Below are 25,272 nucleotides of genomic sequence, written 5' to 3'. Positions count from 1 at the left end.
CACAAAACAAAATGCCACCACCACCATGAACTTCATATCTAAGGTAAGAAAATGATCAAAGTCTTCTTCAGCTGTATCACAGGCAAACTAACTAGTCTTACAAGAATAATATGTCAACTGAAGATACACTCAAACTGAGTGTCAGATCAGAGGCGGATATAAAGTAGGTTCAAATCATTAATCCATAACAGGAGCCATATAAACAGTATTTATAAGATAGAGTAGAGAAAATAGTCTCTTTCTCGAACATTAAAAAGTTATGCACATAACATATAGTATGACCAGAAATTATTGAGAATTTTAGGAATATGTTTATTTGGATTTCTAGTATAAACAACCTTGACCAGCTATTAAGTGCTTGTTTTCATTCAAGAGAGACAACTCCATTAATCCTTTTTCATTAGTTTGTGAAGAGTTATCCCCCTTTGTTTACTTGCTAGCAGACGACATTTTCAGTGATCCTCGGTATGGATGATTTAGAGAAGAGGAAGTTGATTTTAGAGTATTATAAGAAGGACATCAGATCAGCTAAAGTGATTTCAAGTAGAACAGGCATCCCTTTGTCCACTGTTTATCGTGTTTTGAAAAATATTGCAAATGGATATGGAATTGAGCACCAGGGAGGCGCAGGTAGGCCCACAAAATTGACTGTCGGTGACAGGAGGCGGCAGGTATTCTTGTTTCTAAAAACAACCTGAAGGAGTTTAGAAAACTTAAGGCTGGATATGATTGATAGAGGAACTGTGACTGTCTGTAAGGAGACATTTAGAACTGAGCTGCATGCAATGGGTTGGCAGAAAAGTCGAGGAATTCCATCACCGATCATGAAACCTGAACAAAAGGAGCGAAGGTTGAACTGGTGCTTACAGCATAGAAATTTTAACTGGGACAATGTGATTTTCTCAGATGAAAGTTGTGTATGGCTGTTTCCTAATACACTGAAATTCTGAACCAAACAAACTGAAAAACCTTTGTATCAGCACCCAAAGTACAGTCCGAAATTTAACGTGTGGAGTGGCATATATGTGTTAGGGGCACCGCCCCTCTGTGTTTTTGAAGGGAATATGAACAGTGAGCGGTACACAGATATTCTCGAGGGACATTTACTTCCATCTGCTCACGTGTACTATGGAATTGTTTGGATTTTCCAGCAGGACAACGACCCAAAACATTGTTCAAAGCATTCACAGGCCTGGTTTCGGACCCAAAATATGACATTATTAGATTGGCCAAGCTATAGCCCTGACCTAAATCCAATAGAAAATGTTTGGGGACTTATGAAGGAATCTGACAAATATTGCTGAAATGAGTTCTGCTAATACTGGACCATATTTTACTCCAACTGACTACTAGCAAGTATCTGTGCATTTAGCATGCGTTATCTCTTTGTCTTTTCGACCCGTGAAGGTCCGGGTTAGAATGAACCTTCTGTAACCCATGCTTGTCGTAAGAGGCAACTAACGGGATCAGGTGGTCAGGCTCGCTGACTTGGTTGACACATGTCATAGGTTACCAATTGTGCAGATGGATGCCCATGCTGTTGATCACTGGATTGTCTGGTCCAGACTCGATTATTTACAGACTGCCGCCATATAGCTGGAATATTGCAGAGTGAGGCATAAAACTAAACTCACTTACTCTTTCATGAAATTATGAAACTCTGCATTCGCTTCTCAAAGCTGTATTTGCCAGTGCAACTACTAAATAATAGCTCTGACATCTTTTAAGATAATGAAGAAAGCACGCAGAGGAAAGAAGTGACCTTTTCCTACCTCACACACACATGCACTGGCATTCTTGCTTTTTGGGAAGCCAGGTACCATCACTCTCACATTATGTCATAGACAGTTAACCTAAAAAAAATTGAAGTATGATGATGACAGCCTATTTCTTGGAATGATGTAATTATGTTGAAACCAATGAGACTATTTAAGTACCTCATACAGACACTGATGATGGAAGGTCTGCCCACAACACTGATCACCACACACATTGTCAGGAATAGCCTCACCAAGTCTGTAGGAGTAGCAAATTCCACACTCAAGGGTGAATTTCTGAAAGAAGCATTTAAGTAATATTTTAATTAAAGATCACATATACTCTAGGGGGATACAAATATATAAATCACTAATTGGCATCGTTATAAATGAAACCCCGTCATTAAAACTACTCATTTCGATCTTTAATTAACTTAAATTGACCTTTTTGACAACACTGCACAATTCTCACCCGCAAACAAAATTTCAACCAACCAGAGCGGCGCGTCTCTGTGATGTCATATGAGGAATAGATATGAGGGCCGATGCAGAATTCATGTACATTTCAGGGTTAAATTACCGGTATCTTGTTTACAGGTTTGTGTAAACCTGAAATCTTGACAACTGTTGTGAAAAATGAAAGCTATATGTTCTCACAATCTACTGTCACTTAATTTTGTCTCCTGCTTTGCCTAGTTTCCCAGTTACAACTTGTTTTCATAGACAATTCTGTCAAAATCGCTTGGTGTCGCTAGGTCTTATTTGATCAAGCCAGACGCAAGTGATAGTGAAAACGATGATCAGCCTCGCTCATCACGGTTATGGTTAATTTCTTCAACCTAAACAGTGCGACATTAAGAAGGGCGATGCCCATCAGATGCAGTTATTTGAAAACAGCCCCGGTAGTTCTTGTCTGATTGTCTTGAACTGCGGGGTCCTGTGGAAATCTGTGCATGGTGACACCATCGCCCGACCCCTAGGAGCAATTGACGACAACGCAACGATTCGGCATGTTTTCGTTGATGTCGAGAAATCATCAAAATGACGAACTTGCTTCACACTTTATATACAACTAACTGAAAATCCTTCCTCATATGACGTCACTGCAGTGCTCTGGCGACAGAATTACGTAACCTGTCTGTGGTTTCATTGGCGGGCGAGAGTGAAGCAGGCGACTTTTTGGCAACTTTTAATCGCTCGGTATTAATTAACCACAAGTTTTTTAAGAATGAATTTGGTGTTCCGCATAAGTCTAACCACAAATCTTTCTAATGTAATGGTTAAAAGAGTAAAAAAACACAAAGTTTATTTGTTCTTTAACTACCATATTGAATTTAATAAGCACCTTGAAAAGTTAGAAAACTAACAAAGGGGGCACTTATTAAAACCATACAGAACAGTTAAATGTTGTGTCAGAGATCAAGCAGAACCTATTTTAGGAGAACAGGTTCCTGGACTAGAAGATTGATGACTTAAATTAAATTTCTAGAGAAGGTGAGCATTTACAAAAAATACCTTTCACATTGGGATTCAGTTTACAATGCCCCACATGTTTACTTATGTGTAATGCACGATCAACAGTAGTAAATCTGCAAAAATGGGATCTGCAAATACACTCTCTGGTTAGTTGTTAACTGCTTTGAGTCAATGTAGATAAAAAATTTGACCACTGCAATAGTTGTCCTCTCACCCTCCTGGTTAGAATATGCCATTAGCAACCAGTGATTGTCCTATGGTGATCAGGCTTTATGGACTGTGCTTCAGCCAGCTCAGGCAATGTTGGTCAACTAGTCACTAGTTTGTCTGGTCCAGGACCCTGTTTCACTAAACTCTCGTAAGCCTAACATCTCGTAACTTTTCTCGTAGCATTTGTACTCATATGTTACAGTATAGGAGGTATGAATGCAACAAGAAAAGTTACGAGATCTTAGGCTTACGGGAGTTTAGTAAAACGGGGCCCAGATATGAATGTTTACAAGATGCCTAACAGGTGAACTACTGACATACAGGGTGTTTCCCTTTGGTTGCTGCATGATAGGTCAAATCACACAATTACCTTGTTTCTGTCAATGTCAACATTTAAATCTCTTGATCTCTGACAGAAAACAATGAATGCCTACACTGTCATTTAAACAAACCATATATAGTACGATTTACGGGTCAATATTTATTACATTAACAAAATTAAATGGATATCAGCACCGCAACCTATGAGACTGGGGAAGGCAGGGCAGGCTTTAGAGTAAAAGTAATACAACAGGAGAAGTATAAATATTGTAATACATATTCCGATTGATGTAACTAATTTCTTATCTTTTAACTGTTAAGACACAATTTGGGGGTAACTTATTAATGTATGGGAATTACACAAATATAACACAATGTTAAACCTCCAAACTCCATTAACCATGAGATAATATGATAATAGGCTACCAAAGGCTACCAGAGGTCCCCAATACCATTCCTTTTAAAGGAGTGGCCTCTGCAGGTCCTCTTCAGATACTGGTACTGCCTTCAGACCTTTGGTGAACAAGTCAAAGGTTACAGTTTTATACATATTGTCTGGCCCCTTGTTCTGAGTACTCTGTAGTGCCTTGAGACCTGTGACTGGACTTAGTGACAACCTCGGCAGACCAGCTAAGTCACATGGGTTACTAGTTACCATGTATCTGTGATAAACCCAGGTTGGGATGAATAACCATCACAATACTTGGAACTAATAACAGTATGTACAGAGGGGTTTCCTTCCACTGCTTATATGACTCTCACTACAAGTAAAAACCATTATAGCAGTCAAGGTCTGAGTCAATGTTCTGGCAAGGATAAAGGTCTGACTGAAGATAGCATGTTGTAAGTCTGAGTCAATGTTCTGGCAAGGAAACAGGTCCAACTGAAGATAGCATGTTGTAAGTCTGAGTCAATGTTCTGGCAAGGAAACAGGTCCGACTGAAGATAGCATGTTGTAAAGTCTGAGTCAATGTTCTGGCAAGGAAAAAGTCCGACTGAAGAAGATAGCATGTTGTAAGTCTGAGTCAATGTTCTGGCAAGGAAACAGGTCCGACTGAAGATAGCATGTTGTAAGTCTGAGTCAATGTTCTGGCAAGGAAACAGGTCCGACTGAAGATAGCATGTTGTAAGTCTGAGTCAATGTTCTGGCAAGGAAACAGGTCCAACTGAAGATAGCATGTTGTAAGTCTGAGTCAATGTTCTGGCAAGGAAACAGGTCCGACTGAAGATAGCATGTTGTAAGTCTGAGTCAATGTTCTGGCAAGGAAACAGGTCCGACTGAAGATAGCATGTTGTAAGTCTGAGTCAATGTTCTGGCAAGGAAACAGGTCCGACTGAAGATAGCATGTTGTAAGTCTGAGTCAATGTTCTGGCAAGGAAACAGGTCCAACTGAAGATAGCATGTTGTAAGTCTGAGTCAATGTTCTGGCAAGGAAACAGGTCCGACTGAAGATAGCATGTTGTAAGTCTGAGTCAATGTTCTGGCAAGGAAACAGGTCCGAGTCAACTGAAGACTGAAGATAGCATGTTGTAAGTCTGAGTCAATGTTCTGGAAAAGAAACAGGTCCAACTGAAGATCCGGGAAGATATAGCATGTTGTAAGTCTGAGTCAATAGAAAAGTCCAACTAGCATGTCAAGTCTGAGTCAATGTTCTGGCAAGGAAACAGGTCCGACTGAAGATAGCATGTTGTAAGTCTGAGTCAATGTTCTGGCAAGGAAACAGGTCCGACTGAAGATAGCATGTTGTAAGTCTGAGTCAATGTTCTGGCAAGGAAAAAGGTCCGACTGAAGATAGCATGTTGTAAGTCTGAGTCAATGTTCTGGCAAGGAAACAGGTCCGACTGAAGATAGCATGTTGTAAGTCTGAGTCAATGTTCTGGCAAGGAAACAGGTCCGACTGAAGATAGCATGTTGTAAGTCTGAGTCAATGTTCTGGCAAGGAAACAGGTCCGACTGAAGATAGCATGTTGTAAGTCTGAGTCAATGTTCTGGCAAGGAAAAAGGTCCGACTAAAGATAGCATGTTGTAAGTCTGAGTCAATGTTCTGGCAAGGAAACAGGTCCGTTGAAGATAGCATGTTGTAAGTCTGAGTCAATGTTCTGGAAAGGAAACAGGTCCGACTGAAGAAGATAGCATGTTGTAAGTCTGAGTCAATGTTCTGCCAAAAAGGAAACAGGTCCGACTGAAGAGAGCATGTTGTAAGTCTGAGTCAATGTTCTGGCAAGGAAACAGGTCCGACTGAAGATAGCATGTTGTAAGTCTGAGTCAATGTTCTGGCAAGGAAACAGGTCCAACTGAAGATAGCATGTTGTAAGTCTGAGTCAATGTTCTGGCAAGGAAACAGGTCCGACTGAAGATAGCATGTTGTAAGTCTGAGTCAATGTTCTGGCAAGGAAACAGGTCCGACTGAAGATAGCATGTTGTAAGTCTGAGTCAATGTTGTGGCAAGGAAACAGGTCCGACTGAAGAGAGCATGTTGTAAGTCTGAGTCAATGTTCTGGCAAGGAAACAGGTCCGACTGAAGATAGCATGTTGTAAGTCTGAGTCAATGTTCTGGCAAGGAAACAGGTCCGACTGAAGATAGCATGTTGTAAGTCTGAGTCAATGTTCTGGCAAGGAAACAGGTCCGACTGAAGATAGCATGTTGTAAGTCTGAGTCAATGTTCTGGCAAGGAAACAAGGTCCAATGTTGAGTCTGAGATGGCAAGAAAAATGTTGTACTAGCATGTTGTAAGTCTGAGTCAATGTTCTGGCAAGGAAACAGGTCCGACTGAAGATAGCATGTTGTAAGTCTGAGTCAATGTTCTGGCAAGGAAACAGGTCAACTGAAGATAGCATGTTGTAAGTCTGAGTCAATGTTCTGGCAAGGAAACAGGTCCAACTGAAAAGATAGCATGTTGTAAGTCTGAGTCAATGTTCTGGCAAGGAAACAGGTCCAACTGAAGATAGCATGTTGTAAGTCTGAGTCAATGTTCTGGCAAGGAAAAACAGGTCCGACTGAAGAGATAGCATGTTGTAAGTCTGAGTCAATGTTCTGGCAAGGAAACAGGTCCGACTGAAGATAGCATGTTGTAAGTCTGAGTCAATGTTGTGGCAAGGAAACAGGTCCGACTGAAGAGAGCATGTTGTAAGTCTGAGTCAATGTTCTGGCAAGGAAACAGGTCCGACTGAAGATAGGATGTTGTAAGTCTGAGTCAATGTTGTGGCAAGGAAACAGGGCTCGACTGAAGATAGCATGTTGTAAGTCTGAGTCAATGTTCTGGCAAGGAAACAGGTCCGACTGAAGATAGCATGTTGTAAGTCTGAGTCAATGTTCTGGCAAGGAAACAGGTCCGACTGAAGACAGCATGTTGTAAGTCAATGTTGTGGCAAGGAAACAGGGCTCGACTGAAGATAGCATGTTGTAAGTCTGAGTCAATGTTGTGGCAAGGAAACAGGTCCGACTGAAGATAGCATGTTGGAAGTCTGAGTCAATGTTCTGGCAAGGAAACAGGTCCGACTGAAGATAGCATGTTGTAAGTCTGAGTCAATGTTCTGGAAAGGAAACAGGTCCGACTGAAGATAGCATGTTGTAAGTCTGAGTCAATGTTCTGGCAAGGAAACAGGTCCGACTTAAGATAGCATGTTGTAAGTCTGAGTCAATGTTGTGGCAAGGAAAAACGTCCGACTGAAGAGAGCATGTTGTAAGTCTGAGTCAATGTTCTGGCAAGGAAACAGGTCCGACTGAAGATAGCATGTTGTAAGTCTGAGTCAATGTTCTGGCAAGGAAACAGGTCCGACTGAAGATAGCATGTTGTAAGTCTGAGTCAATGTTCGGGCAAGGAAAAAGGTCTGACTGAAGATAGCATGTTGTAAGTCTGAGTCAATGTTCTTGAAAGGAAACAGGTCCAACTGAAGATAGCATGTTGTAAGTCTGAGTCAATGTTCTGGCAAGGAAACAGGTCCGACTGAAGATAGCATGTTGTAAGTCTGAGTCAATGTTCTGGCAAGGAAAAACGTCCGACTGAAGAGAGCATGTTGTAAGCCTGAGTCAATGTTCTGGCAAGGAAACAGGTCCGACTGAAGATAGCATGTTGTAAGTCTGAGTCAATGTTGTGGCAAGGAAAAACGTCCGACTGAAGAGAGCATGTTGTAAGTCTGAGTCAATGTTCTGGCAAGGAAACAGGTCCGACTGAAGATAGCATGTTGTAAGTCTGAGTCAATGTTGTGGCAAGGAAACAGGTCCAACTGAAGAGAGCATGTTGTAAGTCTGAGTCAATGTTCGGGCAAGGAAAAAGGTCTGACTGAAGATAGCATGTTGTAAGTCTGAGTCAATGTTCTGGAAAGGAAACAGGTCCAACTGAAGATAGCATGTTGTAAATCTGAGTCACTGTTCTGCCAAGGAAACAGGTCCAACTGAAGATAGCATGTTTTAAGTCTGAGTCAATGTTCTGGCAAGGAAAAACGTCCGACTGAAGAGAGCATGTTGTAAGCCTGAGTCAATGTTCTGGCAAGGAAACAGGTCCGACTGAAGATAGCATGTTGTAAGTCTGAGTCAATGTTCTGGAAAGGAAACAGGTCCGACTGAAGATAGCATGTTGTAAGTCTGAGTCAATGTTCGGGCAAGGAAAAAGGTCTGACTGAAGATAGCATGTTGTAAGTCTGAGTCAATGTTCTGGAAAGGAAACAGGTCCAACTGAAGATAGCATGTTGTAAATCTGAGTCAATGTTGTGGCAAGGAAACAGGGCTCGACTGAAGATAGCATGTTGTAAGTCTGAGTCAATGTTCTGGCAAGGAAACAGGTCCGACTGAAGAGAGCATGTTGTAAGTCTGAGTCAATGTTCTGGCAAGGAAACAGGTCCGACTTAAGATAGCATGTTGTAAGTCTGAGTCAATGTTCTGGCAAGGAAAAAGGTCCGACTGAAGATAGCATGTTGTAAGTCTGAGTCAATGTTCTGGAAAGGAAACAGGTCCAACTGAAGATAGCATGTTGTAAGTCTGAGTCAATGTTCTGGCAAGGAAACAGGTCCGACTGAAGATAGCATGTTGTAAGTCTGAGTCAATGTTCTGGCAAGGAAAAAGGTCTGACTGAAGATAGCATGTTGTAAGTCTGAGTCAATGTTCTGGAAAGGAAACAAGTCCAACTGAAGATAGCATATAGCATGTTGTAAGTCTTAGTCAATGTTCTGGCAAGGAAACAGGTCCGACTGAAGATAGCATGTTGTAAGTCTTAGTCAATGTTCTGGCAAGGAAACAGGTCCGACTGAAGATACCCGTGAAGGTCCCGGGTTAGAATTGGTCTTCATTAACCCATGCTTGTCGTAAAAGGCGACTATGCTTGTTGTAAGAGGCGACTAACGGGATCGGGTGGTCAGGCTCGCTGACTTGGTTGACACATGTCATCGGTTCCCAATTGCGCAGATCGATGCTCATGCTGTTGATCACTGGATTGTCTGGTTCAGACTCGATTATTTACAGACCGCCGCCATATAGCTGGAATATTGCTGAGTGCGGCGTAAAACTAAACTCACTCACTCACTCCAACTGAAGATAGCATGTTGTAAGTCTGAGTCAATGTTCTGGCAATGAAACAGGTCCGACTGAAGATAGCATGTTGTAAGTCTGAGTCAATGTTCTGGCAAGGAAACAGGTCCGACTGAAGATAGCATGTTGTAAGTCAATGTTGTGGAAAGGAAACAGGTCCGACTGAAGAGAGCATGTTGTAAGTCTGAGTCAATGTTCTGGCAAAGAAACAGGTCCGACTGAAGATAGCATGTTTTAAGTCTGAGTCAATGTTGTGGCAAGGAAACAGGTCCGACTGAAGATAGCATGTTGTAAGTCTGAGTCAATGTTCTGGCAAGGAAACAGGTCCGACTGAAGATAGCATGTTGTAAGTCTGAGTCAATGTTCTGGCAAGGAAACAGGTCCAACTGAAGATAGCATGTTGTAAGTCTGAGTCAATGTTCTGGCAAGGAAGCAGGTCCAACTGAAGAGAGCATGTTGTAAGTCTGAGTCAATGTTCTGGCAAGGAAGCAGGTCCAACTGAAGAGAGCATGTTGTAAGTCTGAGTCAATGTTCTGGCAAGGAAACAGGTCCAACTGAAGATAGCATGTTGTAAGTCTGAGTCAATGTTCTGGCAAGGAAAAACGTCCGACTGAAGAGAGCATGTTGTAAGTCTGAGTCAATGTTGTGGCAAGGAAACAGGTCCAACTGAAGAGAGCATGTTGTAAGTCTGAGTCAATGTTCTGGCAGGGAAACAGGTCCAACTGAAGATAGCATGTTGTAAGTCTGAGTCAATGTTCTGGCAAGGAAACAGGTCCGACTGAAGATAGCATGTTGTAAGTCTGAGTCAATGTTCTGGCAAGGAAACAGGTCCGACTGAAGATAGGATGTTGTAAGTCTGAGTCAATGTTCTGGCAAGGAAACAGGTCTCCGACTGAAGATAGCATGTTGTAAGTCTGAGTCAATGTTCTGGCAAGGAAACAGGTCCCGACTGAAGATAGCATGTTGTAAGTCTGAGTCAATGTTCTGGCAAGGAAACAGGTCCGACTGAAGATAGCATGTTGTAAGTCTGAGTCAATGTTCTGGCAAGGAAAAAGGTCCGACTGAAGATAGCATGTTGTAAGTCTGAGTCAATGTTCTGGCAAGGAAACAGGTCCGACTGAAGATAGCATGTTGTAAGTCTGAGTCAATGTTCTGGCAAGGAAACAGGTCCGACTGAAGATAGCATGTTGTAAGTCTGAGTCAATGTTCTGGCAAGGAAACAGGTCCGACTGAAGATAGCATGTTGAAAGTCTGAGTCAATGTTCTGGCAAGGAAACAGGTCCAACTGAAGATAGCATGTTGTAAGTCTGAGTCAATGTTCTGGCAAGGAAACAGGTCGCCGACTTGGTTGAACATATAGCATGTTGTAAGTCAGTCAATGTTCTGGCAAGGAAACAGGATTGACTGAAGAGATTATTTGTAAGTCATAGAGTCAATGTCTGAGTCTGTTCTGGCAAGGAAAAAGGTCCGACTGAAGATAGCATGTTGTAAGTCTGAGTCAATGTTCTGGAAAGGAAACAAGTCCAACTGAAGATAGCATATAGCATGTTGTAAGTCTTAGTCAATGTTCTGGCAAGGAAACAGGTCCGACTGAAGATAGCATGTTGTAAGTCTGAGTCAATGTTCTGGCAAGGAAACAGGTCCGACTGAAGATAGCATGTTGTAAGTCTGAGTCAATGTTCTGGCAAGGAAACAGGTCCGACTGAAGATAGCATGTTGTAAGTCTGAGTCAATGTTCTGGCAAGGAAACAGGTCCCGACTGAAGATAGCATGTTGTAAGTCTGAGTCAATGTTCTGGCAAGGAAACAGGTCCGACTGAAGATAGCATGTTGTAAGTCTGAGTCAATGTTCTGGCAAGGAAACAGGTCCAACTGAAGATAGCATGTTGTAAGTCTGAGTCAATGTTCTGGCAAGGAAACAGGTCCAACTGAAGATAGCATGTTGTAAGTCTGAGTCAATGTTCTGGCAAGGAAACAGGTCCGACTGAAGATAGCATGTTGTAAGTCTGAGTCAATGTTCTGGCAAGGAAACAGGTCCGACTGAAGATAGCATGTTGTAAGTCTGAGTCAATGTTCTGGCAAGGAAAAAGGTCCGACTGAAGATAGCATGTTGTAAGTCTGAGTCAATGTTCTGGCAAGGAAACAGGTCCAACTGAAGAGAGCATGTTGTAAGTCTGAGTCAATGTTCTGGCAAGGAAACAGGTCCGACTGAAGATAGCATGTTGTAAGTCTGAGTCAATGTTCTGGCAAGGAAACAGGTCCGACTGAAGATAGCATGTTGTAAGTCTGAGTCAATGTTCTGGCAAGGAAACAGGTCCGACTGAAGATAGCATGTTGTAAGTCTGAGTCAATGTTCTGGCAAGGAAACAGGGCTCGACTGAAGATAGCATGTTGTAAGTCTGAGTCAATGTTCTGGCAAGGAAACAGGTCCGACTGAAGATAGCATGTTGTAAGTCTGAGTCAATGTTCTGGCAAGGAAACAGGTCCCGACTGAAGATAGCATGTTGTAAAGTCTGAGTCAATGTTCTGGCAAGGAAACAGGTCCGACTGAAGATAGCATGTTGTAAGTCTGAGTCAATGTTCTGGCAAGGAAACAGGTCCGACTGAAGAGAGCATGTTGTAAGCCTGAGTCAATGTTGTGGCTGAAGATAGCATGTTGTAAGTCTGAGTCAATGTTCTGGCAAGGAAACAGGTCCGACTGAAGATAGCATGTTGTAAGTCTGAGTCAATGTTCTGGCAAGGAAACAGGTCCGACTGAAGATAGCATGTTGTAAGTCTGAGTCAATGTTCTGGCAAGGAAACAGGTCCGACTGAAGATAGCATGTTGTAAGTCTGAGTCAATGTTCTGGCAAGGAAACAGGTCCGACTGAAGATAGCATGTTGTAAGTCTGAGTCAATGTTCTGGCAAGGAAACAGGTCCGACTGAAGATAGCATGTTGTAAGTCTGAGTCAATGTTCTGGCAAGGAAACAGGTCCGACTGAAGATAGCATGTTGTAAGTCTGAGTCAATGTTCTGGCAAGGAAAAAGGTCTGACTGAAGATAGCATGTTGTAAGTCTGAGTCAATGTTCTGGAAAGGAAACAAGTCCAACTGAAGATAGCATATAGCATGTTGTAAGTCTGAGTCAATGTTCTGGCAAGGAAACAGGTCCGACTGAAGATAGCATGTTGTAAGTCTGAGTCAATGTTCTGGCAAGGAAACAGGTCCGACTGAAGATACCCGTGAAGGTCCCGGGTTAGAATTGGTCTTCATTAACCCATGCTTGTCGTAAAAGGCGACTTATGAAGATTGTAAGATGTTGTAAGAGGCTAATTAACGGATCCGGGAGGTCAGGCTGTCGCTGACTTGGTTGAGGACTACATGACCGCATCGGTTCCCAATTGCGCAGATCGATGCATGTTGTGTCTGAGTCACTGTTGTCTGGTTCAGACTCCTCGATTATTTACAGATCTGCCGCCATATAGCAAGGAAATATTGCTGAGTAGCATGGCGTAAGTCTGAGTCAATGTTCACTCAACTCACTCCAACTGAAGATAGCATGTTGTAAGTCTGAGTCAATGTTCTGGCAAGGAAACAGGTCCGACTGAAGATAGCATGTTGTAAGTCTGAGTCAATGTTCTGGCAAGGAAACAGGTCCAACTGTAAGTCTGAGAAGAAAGATAGCATGTTGTAAGTCTGAGTCAATGTTCTGGCAAGGAAACAGGTCCGACTGAAGATAGCATGTTGTAAGTCTGAGTCAATGTTCTGGCAAGGAAACAGGTCCGACTGAAGATAGCATGTTGTAAGTCTGAGTCAATGTTCTGGCAAGGAAACAGGTCCGACTGAAGATAGCATGTTGTAAGTCTGAGTCAATGTTCTAAGTCTGAGTCAATGTTCTGGGAAACAGGTCCGACTGAAGATAGCATGTTGTAAGTCTGAGTCAATGTTCTGGCAAGGGAAACAGGTCCAACTGAAGATAGCATGTTGTAAGTCTGAGTCAATGTTCTGGCAAGGAAACAGGTCCAACTGAAGAGAGCATGTTGTAAGTCTGAGTCAATGTTCTGGCAAGGAAACAGGTCCAACTGAAGATAGCATGTTGTAAGTCTGAGTCAATGTTCTGGCAAGGAAACAGGTCCGACTGAAGATAGCATGTTGTAAGTCTGAGTCAATGTTCTGGCAAGGAAAAAGGTCCGACTGAAGATAGCATGTTGTAAGTCTGAGTCAATGTTCTGAAGATAGCATGGTAAGTCTGAGTCAATGGGGAAACAGGTCCAACTGAAGATAGCATGTTGTAAGTCTGAGTCAATGTTCTGGCAAGGGAAACAGGTCCAACTGAAGATAGCATGTTGTAAGTCTGAGTCAATGTTCTGGCAAGGAAACAGGTCCGACTGAAGATAGCATGTTGTAAGTCTGAGTCAATGTTCTGGCAAGGAAACAGGTCCGACTGAAGATAGCATGTTGTAAGTCTGAGTCAATGTTCTGGCAAGGAAACAGGTCCAACTGAAGATAGCATGTTGTAAGTCTGAGTCAATGTTCTGGCAAGGAAAAAGGTCCGACTGAAGATAGCATGTTGTAAGTCTGAGTCAATGTTCTGGCAAGGAAACAGGTCCAACTGAAGATAGCATGTTGTAAGTCTGAGTCAATGTTCTGGCAAGGAAACAGGTCCAACTGAAGATAGCATGTTGTAAGTCTGAGTCAATGTTCTGGCAAGGAAACAGGTCCGACTGAAGATAGCATATAGCATGTTGTAAGTCTGAGTCAATGTTCTGGCAAGGAAACAGGTCCGACTGAAGATAGCATGTTGTAAGTCTGAGTCAATGTTCTGGCAAGGAAAAAGGTCCGACTGAAGATAGCATGTTGTAAGTCTGAGTCAATGTTCTGGCAAGGAAACAGGTCCGACTGAAGATAGCATGTTGTAAGTCTGAGTCAATGTTGTGGCAAGGAAACAGGTCCGACTGAAGAGAGCATGTTGTAAGTCTGAGTCAATGTTCTGGCAAGGAAACAGGTCCGACTGAAGATAGCATGTTGTAAGTCTGAGTCAATGTTGTGGCAAGGAAACAGGTCGACTGAAGATGAAGATAGCATGTTGTAAGTCTGAGTCAATGTTCTGGCAAGGAAACAGGTCCGACTGAAGATAGCATGTTGTAAGTCTGAGTCAATGTTCTGGCAAGGAAACAGGTCCGACTGAAGATAGCATGTTGTAAGTCAGTCAATGTTCTGGCAAGGAAACAGGTCCGACTGAAGATAGCATGTTGTAAGTCTGAGTCAATGTTCTGGCAAGGAAACAGGTCCGACTGAAGATAGCATGTTGTAAGTCTGAGTCAATGTTCTGGCAAGGAAACAGGTCCGACTGAAGATAGCATGTTGTAAGTCTGAGTCAATGTTCTGGAAAGGAAACAGGTCCGACTGAAGATAGCATGTTGTAAGTCTGAGTCAATGTTCTGGCAAGGAAACAGGTCCGACTGAAAGATAGCATGTTGTAAGTCTGAGTCAATGTTCTGGCAAGGAAACACGTCCGACTGAAGAGAGCATGTTGTAAGTCTGAGTCAATGTTCTGGCAAGGAAACAGGTCCGACTGAAGATAGCATGTTGTAAGTCTGAGTCAATGTTCTGGCAAGGAAACAGGTCCCGACTGAAGATAGCATGTTGTAAGTCTGAGTCAATGTTCGGGCAAGGAAAAAGGTCTGACTGAAGATAGCATGTTGTAAGTCTGAGTCAATGTTCTTGAAAGGAAACAGGTCCAACTGAAGATAGCATGTTGTAAGTCTGAGTCAATGTTCTGGCAAGGAAACAGGTCCGACTGAAGATAGCATGTTGTAAGTCTGAGTCAATGTTCTGGCAAGGAAAAACGTCCACTGAAGAGAGCATGTTGTAAGTCTGAGTGAAAATGTTCTGGCAAGGAAACAGGTCCGACTGAAGATAGCATGTTGTAAGTCTGAGTCAATGTTGTGGCAAGGAAACAGGTCCGACTGAAGATAGCATGTTGTAAGTCTGAGTCAATGTTCTGGCAAGGAAACAGGTCCGACTGAAGATAGCATGTTGTAAGTCTGAGTCAATGTTGTGGCAAGGAAACAGGTCCAACTGAAGAGAGCATGTTGTAAGTCTGAGTCAATGTTCTGGCAAGGAAAAAGGTCTGACTGAAGATAGCATGTTGTAAGTCTGAGTCAATGTTCTGGAAAGGAAACAGGTCCAACTGAAGATAGCATGTTGTAAGTCTGAGTCAATGTTCTGGCAAGGAAACAGGTCCAACTGAAGATAGCATGTTGTAAGTCTGAGTCAATGTTCTGGCAAGGAAACAGGTCCGACTGAAGATAGCATGTTGTAAGTCTGAGTCAATGTTCTGGCAAGGAAACAGGTCCGACTGAAGATAGAAGTTGTAAGTTGTAAGTCTGAGTCAATGTTCTGGTTGTCCATGTTGTGAAAGTCTGGAAAAGGAAACAGGCATGAACATAGTATATTGTAAGTTTGACAAGTCTGAGTCAATGTTCTGGCAAGGCAAAAAAGGTCCGACTGAAGATAGCATGTTGTAAGTCTGAGTCAATGTTCTGGAAAGGAAACAGGTCCAACTGAAGAGAGCATGTTGTAAGTCTGAGTCAATGTTCTGGCAAGGAAACAGGTCCAACTGAAGATAGCATGTTGTAAGTCTGAGTCAATGTTCTGGCAAGGAAAAAGGTCCGACTGAAGAGAGCATGTTGTAAGTCTGAGTCAATGTTCTGGCAAGGAAACAGGTCCAACTGAAGATAGCATGTTGTAAGTCTGAGTCAATGTTCTGGCAAGGAAACAGGTCCAACTGAAGATAGCATGTTGTAAGTCTGAGTCAATGTTCTGGCAAGGAAACAGGTCCGACTGAAGATAGCATGTTGTAAGTCTGAGTCAATGTTCTGGCAAGGAAACAGGTCCGACTGAAGATAGGATGTTGTAAGTCAATGTTGTGGCAAGGAAACAGGGCTCGACTGAAGATAGCATGTTGTAAGTCTGAGTCAATGTTCTGGCAAGGAAACAGGTCCGACTGAAGATAGCATGTTGTAAGTCTGAGTCAATGTTCTGGCAAGGAAACAGGTCCGACTGAAGATAGCATGTTGTAAGTCTGAGTCAATGTTCTGGCAAGGAAACAGGTCCGACTGAAGAGAGCATGTTGTAAGTCTGAGTCAATGTTCTGGCAAGGAAACAGGTCCGACTGAAGATAGCATGTTGTAAGTCTGAGTCAATGTTCTGGCAAGGAAACAGGTCCGACTGAAGATAGCATGTTGTAAGTCTGAGTCAATGTTCGGGCAAGGAGAAAGGTCTGACTGAAGATAGCATGTTGTAAGTCTGAGTCAATGTTCTGGAAAGGAAACAGGTCCAACTGAAGATAGCATGTTGTAAGTCTGAGTCAATGTTCTGGCAAGGAAACAGGTCCAACTGAAGATAGCATGTTGTAAGTCTGAGTCAATGTTCTGGCAAGGAAAAACGTCTGACTAAAGATAGCATGTTGTAAGTCTGAGTCAATGTTCTGGCAAGGATACAGGTCCAACTGAAGATAGCATGTTGTAAGGATCACCATACCAGTACTTGCCCCGGCCAGTCTACCTGTTGTAGGTCTACTACCACTGAGTCTGTTAGAACCACAGAGAAATGCGGGACACGTGCTATAGCCAACATGACATATAGAGATTACAAGGATCTGTCTATCAGATACCGTTTTTCTTAAAATGAGTTGTTTACAGATGTATCTAACAAGCGAAGGTTTATGTTCACTAGTGAGGTGGGACTACTCTTCTTTACCACAGCCTGCTTTTTTCACAAGAACAATACTGCCCTGATCATGTTACTGATGTTAAGGTGTTGGGACTGTAGTTGTTTACACCATGAATGTTCTGAAATTTGCATATTATGTGTCAAAAAGAATATATTCCAGCGAAGAGAATCCAGAAAAAGAGTTTGACTGAATAGGTAAGAAAGAGTAAAAAAAACCAAGAAATCTTGCAGATCAGAAACAGAGAAATACAGTAAACCATATGAAATACCAGGCTAAAGAAAATGTTTGTGCTTATGTAGATTAACTGCAATGGTGAAAATCCAACTATCTTCTATGATGTCAACAATGCAGAATATTTTCAGTTCATAATACTCACGAACAATGACGATAAGATTTGGCAGATTTTCCATTCCGTACATGTCAAATCTTAATTTCACATTTGTATATTTCCCATCTGGTCTGGAACAGGTCAGATCATTGCTCTTACCTCTCGACTGGAGGTCTTGGGTGATGGCAAGGTTGTTTCAAGCACTGTCTGAAGATTTTCCAGGATACTGCAATGAACATTCCTGAAAGGCAAATGAGAAAACTTGGATGCTAGGAGCAGATTATTAGGGAGGTGGGATTACTTTTGATGTAATAGAAAATAATATAGAATACTACATTCTTTGAACAGCAATAGATCCAACAAGAAGCCTGGCAGATCCACAGAATGTACTGTTTTGCATGTGTGTGTTATGTCATCTCATTACACAGTTAACCCTTTACCTTACATCTTCCTTCCTTAGAAAGAGAAAAACAACCAAGTGGCCCAAGCAGCTGCTCTGTTGAGATATCATCACAGAGCACCATGCCTGTATCCAAGTTGCATTTGAAGCAGTCAGTGAACTTGTGGTTGGAAGGTTGTCATAAGTATTTAGTACCAATATCAAATCAGTTTTGTGAATCTCATAAAAAACAGTAAACACACATTAAAAAAATTGTGGAGAGGTACGACTTTGTTCCTCGAATGATCAAAGTCATGTACCCCTAAAACAGAGTTCACTCAAAACAAAGAAACTTCAGCAACTTGGCATATTTTCCCATGTGCATTGATGCATTAATGACAATGCTGGCGCATACTATTCATCCAAAGTTGGAAGAGCTGTTTCTGGTACAGCTGCCTATTCTGCCACTAGCTGCTGAGCCAGTGGAGGCCTGACAGCTCATCCCAAGCATGCTCTGTGGGTGACATGTCGGATGAATATGCAGGCCAGTTCTCAGGCTGAACATTCTGTTGATGTTGGAAGTCACCACACTGCCGTCATGGGACAAACGTTATTGTCCTGGAACCAAGCCCCACCATCACACCTCTGCCTCCCAAAGGTAGACGTTGAGCAACACTGATGTCAGCATATCTCTCTCCTGGTGACATGGGCATAACTATCATTAAACTGGAATTTGACACACGACTGTCACTGTCTCTGCCGAATGACCATGGTTCAAATGGATATGATGTCAGCACCACCCTGGCTAGCACTTCTGTGATGATCAAGTAGGGGTGATTGGACTGCAGGACTTATTCACTGCAAACCTCGGACATATGACAATTCTGAATGGTCTGTCGGATATGCTGGTGCCTTGGCCAGCTTCAAGTTGCTGTCACAAAACGCTGCCTTATAGTCATCCTTATCAGGTGATTCGTCACATGCTGTTGTTGATCCAGGTCTTCCAGAAAAGGGACAGCATTTGTTGTCCTAAACCTCTGCCAAAGTCTTCTGGTAACACTTTGGCTGACATTTAGTCCTTTTGCCACAGTATGTGGCCATCTTTGTTTGTCCATCTTGCAGCAAGCCTGTGGCCCTTCCTCTGTTTTGAATGCTGAGTTGTCATCTTACCATCTTCAGATTTCAAATGATGCTGAAAACAAATTTGCTCAGCCCATGTAAAACATGTGCTCATGGTGTATGAAGTGGCACAGTAATTGTTTTGATGATGATTCTTCGTTTAGTCTGGCTTGGTTTGAGGTTCTAATCATACAGGTTAATTTTACCTCTTCCACTAACACTTGATTGGTGTTTTCCTGAAACTTGTTTCAGAATCCACAGGTTTAGCTCTAATAAAATTTGAAAGTCAAAGGTCCTGCAATTGCTATTCCACGGTAGTTATCCCCAATATCTGAAACGCAGGAAAACCTTGTAATTTTTGTTAGGGTACCTTAAGTAAGGTAGTCTGGGGTTTCTGGGGCATGGACTGTTGGGCCTTCACCTACGTGTTACACGTAGAATTCTAAGAATTATTATCATTGGTGATAATATCCAAAATTCTCATGAATATGTCCCTCTAACACTTGATTGCTGGATTCCACAAAAGGCTTGGCAAGCCCAGAGTACAGCAAATCCAAGTAAGGAAGACAACTATAAAACATATAGAGTGTGAGGAGATTGCTAATACTCTGCTATGTTGGTCCTCACATCATGATATATATGATCTACTGGAGAATATACTAAGCCCCAAACGGTGGCATATTGCTCATATGTATTTCTGAAATTTCTTCAGGTGAAGCACTGACTTGTCCAGAAGCATGAAAACCCCCCAAATCCAAAGAAAGCAGGCAGAGAGACTTCTAAACTGGTATCAATGAGGGCGTTTGGAGATCATCTAGATATCTCTGAAAGTGTATATCCTGCTCAGTGTGTCATTTTGCTCCTTAGTTTGTACAAAGGGTAGAACATGGTTTTCAACAATGATGATACTCCATTTGCTACTATTTATGCTTCCACCTTCAAACCACCAAAATGGAGTTTCGCTAGCTTTGCTGACACATTCAACTGGATACCTGTAAACACTTGCATGAACACTAGAGTTGTCAAGCAGAAAACTGTACTGTCCCAGTCTGACTTCTGAACCTCAAATTCTGCCAGACATTCCTAATCATGGAAGTGGAAGGAAAGTCCTGCTAAAGTTACATTAGCTGACAGTGCCGGCCTTGACTTATGATCCAGCCAATCTCTTTATGTGAAGGAGATAATTCTAACTTGCTGCTAGGTTTCTCTTGTGAAAGTGCTGTGGTCCGATCGGTAAAGTCAGCCATGTCAGACCCCATCATCAACTATCCTTATCACAACATCAAGTGGGACAATGCAGAAATACCCAAAAAACTATTTACAGACCACTGCCATATAGCTGGAATATTGCTGAGTGTGGCATTAAAAAAACAACCAACCAACCATCTTCGCTAATCCCTGTTAGATCTATATAAGTCTCTTTTGTGCTGTAGTATTTCACTCTTGCTTGACAACGGTATAAGAATCTATACCAACACATCACATCATTCTATAATAAAGAAGTTGTCATCCATTAAGTATCCAACCTTGCATATGGAACTAATTGAGTGAGCACAACATTTGTCCCCTATGTCCAGATACATGTCCAATTTATCATGAACGTTCCATAAACATGAATGCTTGCCTTCATGAGATTTCATTTTTTCAAAACTTGCGTTTCTTTTGCTGTTCAGTATATATGTATATACACATGTTGTGTAGTTTGAGTACAGTGACCATGCTATTCACCCAAATGGTTGATCTGTCTGACAAGACAATACTTCTCCCTTCACTTGAACTCGTCTAATCCAACATGGCTGCTGGCACTTTTCTTGGCGGAAGAACTACAGGTGTAACACCACCCAATAGTTCAATGCGATGTTCTCCAGGCAAACAACCCAGTCCATTGAATAGTTCTGGAAATCCCCCAGGATATCTGTTGTTGTCTTGACTTGGTAACACTGATCCCTTAACTGCATGCATTCATTGCACCAAGTTAATTTCTTTACATGGTTTCTGAAATTGCAACGACACCTTGTAACAAGTACCATTGTGTATACACACTAACACTGATAATTGAGGCATTTAACCACATTATGAATTTGATACTGAGATTGTGAAAACAATTCGTCTGCTAGTCTGCTAGTTTAAACCTATCTTTTTCTGTTTGTTTCAGAATTCCAACCTAATATTTGTTTCAAATATTTTCTGCATCTGGGCATTCACCTTCCCTGTGATTAGAGCCAAATACCCCATAATATGGATGTTGTCTCTTCATAGAAAGACCTTCCTTAGGCTGCCAATATTGCTGAAACTTATCATCACCTTCCTTTGCCCATTTGAACAAACTGAATACCTGCTTTGATGATTTTCACATCGGTAATGGTGACAAAGTTTGAATGAATTGATAATTATATTCTGCAATAACGGAGCTTATAATTTCACCTGAACATTGCTCATCAATCAAATCTTGTGTAGATGTGACAGTCAATGGGTGACTGACAGTTTAAATTAGACAATTAATATAATGCCTTCATACATCACTTACATAAAAAATCCACAGAAAAATCTTTCAATGTATTTAATTATGGTAACAATACCAAACATTTGCAAGTTTGATTTCATCTTCAAGTGACTGATGCAAAAAAGAAGAAAACAGATGTCAATGTATATTTTATAAATATTTTTCTCTCCTTCTAATCCAAGCTTTACAAATGACATACAACACAAGAAGTAGATTGGAATTACAAACTTTATTTACATACTTTACACAACATATATATTTGGGGTGGGGGATTCTCTTGCTGGATATATAGCATGTACTTAGAGTGTGAGATGCACATACATAGAGGGAACCCTGTCAAGCCCAACAAGGCATTGAGCCTGTTTAAGGATTGCTCAACAGCGTTCTTGTAATATAAGTGGAGTACATGTAATTAGAATGTTACATGATTATAGTTACTAGATGGAACCCTGTCAAGCACAACAAGGTAATTGTTGTTCCTGTGGGAGGACTGCTCGACGGGGTTAGAAGTGTAGAAACCAGTAAGCAAGTAGGGGGTAGCTTGCCTCCCTATTGCTCCCACTAGCAGGGATGCCTGGCTTGGATACCTTAGCAAGAGGTATGTAATACTAACAGATTTTTGGGAAAAGATAATCCGCCTGAATGAGCGGAAAATTTCCATATGACATGATGAAGCTATGAAGAATGAGAATCCCTCAAAATCTTGAAGTGACTGACGCAAATAAAAGAAAACAGATGTCAATGTATATTTTAAAAATATTTTTCTTTAACTCTAATCCAAGCATAATTTCTGAAATAAATTGATTAATGGAGCATCAAATGAATGACAACAAATAAACAGGTGTAGGTTTATACCAGGAAGCATCGATGTCAACAAGAGAGTAGTCGTTGCATTGTGTACAATTTAGTTTCCTGAAGAAACAAGGATTGTTGCTGTTTTGTGGACAGACGAAATTTCATTGTTGCAAAAATACATATAGCTATTTGGTGCATACTAAATCATTTACTTAAATGCATTGCATGAGGTGAGGTGAGGTTAAATTGGGTTTAACGTCGTGCTTGAGAATATTTCGCTCATATGACGATGCATGCGTGTGTATGTGTATGTGCGGCTGCTTGTACTAGCCCAGACTGAAGCTGGTTTTATAGTGCTAGCCCACTGAGATACCATACCGCAGTGAAGCATGAATACCCCACTCAGACACATTATACTGACTCTGAGCCGACCAGTCCTTCTTGTACCCATTAATGCCGAGCGCCAGGCAGGGACCAACAAGTACCATATTTAAACGTCTTTTGGTATGACATGGTCGGGGGATCGAACCCGCGACCTTCCGCTCTCGCATTGCATGATATGAAAGGTGTTTTCTGTGTCTCCAGTGTGGTTGAGATGTCATTAAATATAACCGGAGAGCATGAACTAAGCAAAGAAGTTGATCTTGTGCCAAGCCATTAACAAAATCTTTGTCCCAGCATTCCATCTTGCCCAATCTGTTACTGTGAAGATCTTGTGAGCATGCAGGATAAGAGTGCTATGTTGACTATAAAAGTATTTACACAGGAATAGGTTTGGGGAACTGCAACCACCATTGTCATCTTGGTGGTACAAGAAAGATCATTCAGTCTGCTTCATCATCTGGACTAGCTCTGACGGAGTGAAAAAGAGGCAAGGCAAGCCTGAGATAAAGCAGGTGATGTTCTGGGGCTCGAAATGTGAGTGGGATGCCGATTGATGCCATACGCTAATGAAGAGTGTGGTTGGATCTGATCAGTTACCAACTACGTATACATGATCTTGAGGAAGCAAATGTTCTGGACAGCAGAGTATTCAACACCATCTGTGTGTAACCAAGTGGGGATGTCAGTGTCAGCTAATGGTCAGTCAGTTGGGACTTGCTACTGTCATCGGGTTCCTCATTTAAAGTACATCAAACAGTAACTTACCATTGATGCACATGTTTGTTGAGACGTTCTCTTAAAGGAGCCACATCTGAAAAAAATCCAATGAAACATACTTTCACTGAAGATAACTTAAAATTGGAGCATTATCAATAATGATAATCATTTTTAGAATACTACCTCTAACACTTGATTGCCACTTTCCTGAAAATCATTTCTGAATCCATAGCTTTAACTGGAATAATAAGTCCATATTGTTGTGCTGTCTTTCTTCCAAGTAGTCCTCGAAGAGTTATCTGGAGGAGTTATCATCCTTAACAGCTAAAATTAAGAGCAGGAAACCTCATAATTTTGTCCATGGTACCTTAAAGAATGTACTCTGGGGTATCTGGGGCCTTTACATGAAGTGTTAGTGGTAGTATTGTAAACATTATGAACATTGCTGATCAAGTTTTAAAATTCTTACAAATACATCCATCTAACACTTGATTGCTGGATGCCATAAAGACTTGGAGTAGCCCCAAACCATGTTAGAAATCTAAATCAGACAAAAAGACCTGCGTTTGGTTGTTGTTGGTAACACTTGGTAATGTTTATTGCTGCAAACAGATCTATATCGGGTTGTTTCCATTTGATTGTTACCCTGTGGCAAGGCATCTGGATGAAGCTCCTATTCCACAGATAGGATCTTATACAGATGAAACAACGTTGTGTGGTTTTTGCTCTTTCTTTGGTTGAATCTGGCCATAATGTTGCAATTCAGACTGTCAGATCATAAAGTTCTCTTACAAACTCCATGAGTGGGTTCCCCGAGCCTGTTGATGTTAGTAACTACCGTGGAATTTTGTATGGCTACGTATGGAGGCATTCCTTAAGTGTAGCGCCCAGGGCTGAATAGCTAAGAGAACTACCCTCATCTCCACAATGTTGATGCCATCTTGTCTTTGAGATGAACACCCCATCCTGTGAGTAATGCATCTGTCAAGGGTTGGTGAACTGGGTGAGCCATCCTGATTGGGTCCCATGGTTGGGAATATTCCACCATACGAGATCCCTGAACAGGAGATCTGTAGACAGAGTCAGTGTCCCCCGATGTTGGTTGATCCAATCTTGAATGGATGGGTGACCGTGTTTGGCAGCTTGACTCCTGAGAGTTTCTAGGACTTGAGTCCTGCCCCACAACTAGGCACATGCGACACATGTGGTCTCACCTTAAGCAAGTGAGTTTGTTCAAAATTGTCTCTGTTCACCCAGCAGGAAAATGGGTACCCGGTGGAAAAAAAATCATGTGACTATAACCTTCTAGCGCCTAACAGGCAGCTTGGGTTATCCGGGGTAATAATGTGCTGTGCCTTGATTGTTAGCGCTATGAGCATACCTAGTGTGGAGTTTGGCGCTATATAAATGGACACATTATTATTGAATGTATCTTAGATCTTAGGATCCTGCATAGAAGTGAGAGCTCCTAGCAGTGACATCCATTGATGTAGTGCCTGAGGACATGGCTGAAACGGTTCCGGGTCATTTCAGCCCAAGTAGTTTCACCCAGGTCGTTTCACCCGGGTTGTTTCATCCCATTTCCAAACTGGGTAAATTCATCCCATATTAGGGGTTGTTTCGCCCCTAATCAAGAGTTGTTTCACCCAACTAATTGAGTATACGTGGAGAATGGTATTAATTCTTAAATCTGTTAATCAGATCAGTGCAACTGTGACTGACTTACTGAGTATGGTTTTATGTCGTTTTTAGCAATATTCCAGCAATATCGATTATCACGGCTGGGGACACCAGAAATAGGCTTCACAAATTGTACCCATGTGGGGAAGCAAACCTGGGCCTTCAGCGTGAAGAGCGAACACTTTAACCACTAGGCTACCCCACCGCCCCAGTGCTACTGTGTCTGTGTTGAGGTGGCACATAGGACTTATATCTCATCTCATCATGCTTAAAACCTACATGAACATTTAAACAAGTCAACATTGAGTTAGACATTACACTTGCATTTCTGCCATGGCGACTGCATGTTTGGAGATCTGCCT

At 41.9% G+C, this 25,272-nt stretch overlaps 1 protein-coding gene across 5 annotated transcripts in view; it reads right to left on the bottom strand.

Moving 5' to 3' along the window:
- The window catches only part of LOC124256170 (E3 ubiquitin-protein ligase FANCL-like), a 154,548-nt gene that overhangs the window by 12,693 nt on the left and 116,583 nt on the right, over nucleotides 1-25,272 (bottom strand). For all 5 annotated transcript variants that reach the window (XM_046690137.1, XM_046690131.1, XM_046690144.1 and 2 more), the window contains 3 exons: nucleotides 23,279-23,324; nucleotides 17,493-17,574; nucleotides 1,938-2,054 (listed from right to left, as the gene is read on the bottom strand). In XM_046690137.1, coding sequence (XP_046546093.1) covers nucleotides 1,938-2,054; nucleotides 17,493-17,574; nucleotides 23,279-23,324 — 245 coding nt within the window. The remainder of the gene's footprint in view (nucleotides 1-1,937; nucleotides 2,055-17,492; nucleotides 17,575-23,278; nucleotides 23,325-25,272) is intronic.

Source organism: Haliotis rubra, unplaced genomic scaffold (genome assembly GCF_003918875.1).
Source record: "Haliotis rubra isolate DU_JTF1 unplaced genomic scaffold, ASM391887v1 Scf116, whole genome shotgun sequence".
Classification (NCBI taxonomy): domain Eukaryota; kingdom Metazoa; phylum Mollusca; class Gastropoda; order Lepetellida; family Haliotidae; genus Haliotis; species Haliotis rubra.
This window is presented reverse-complemented; position numbering and strand designations above follow the sequence as displayed.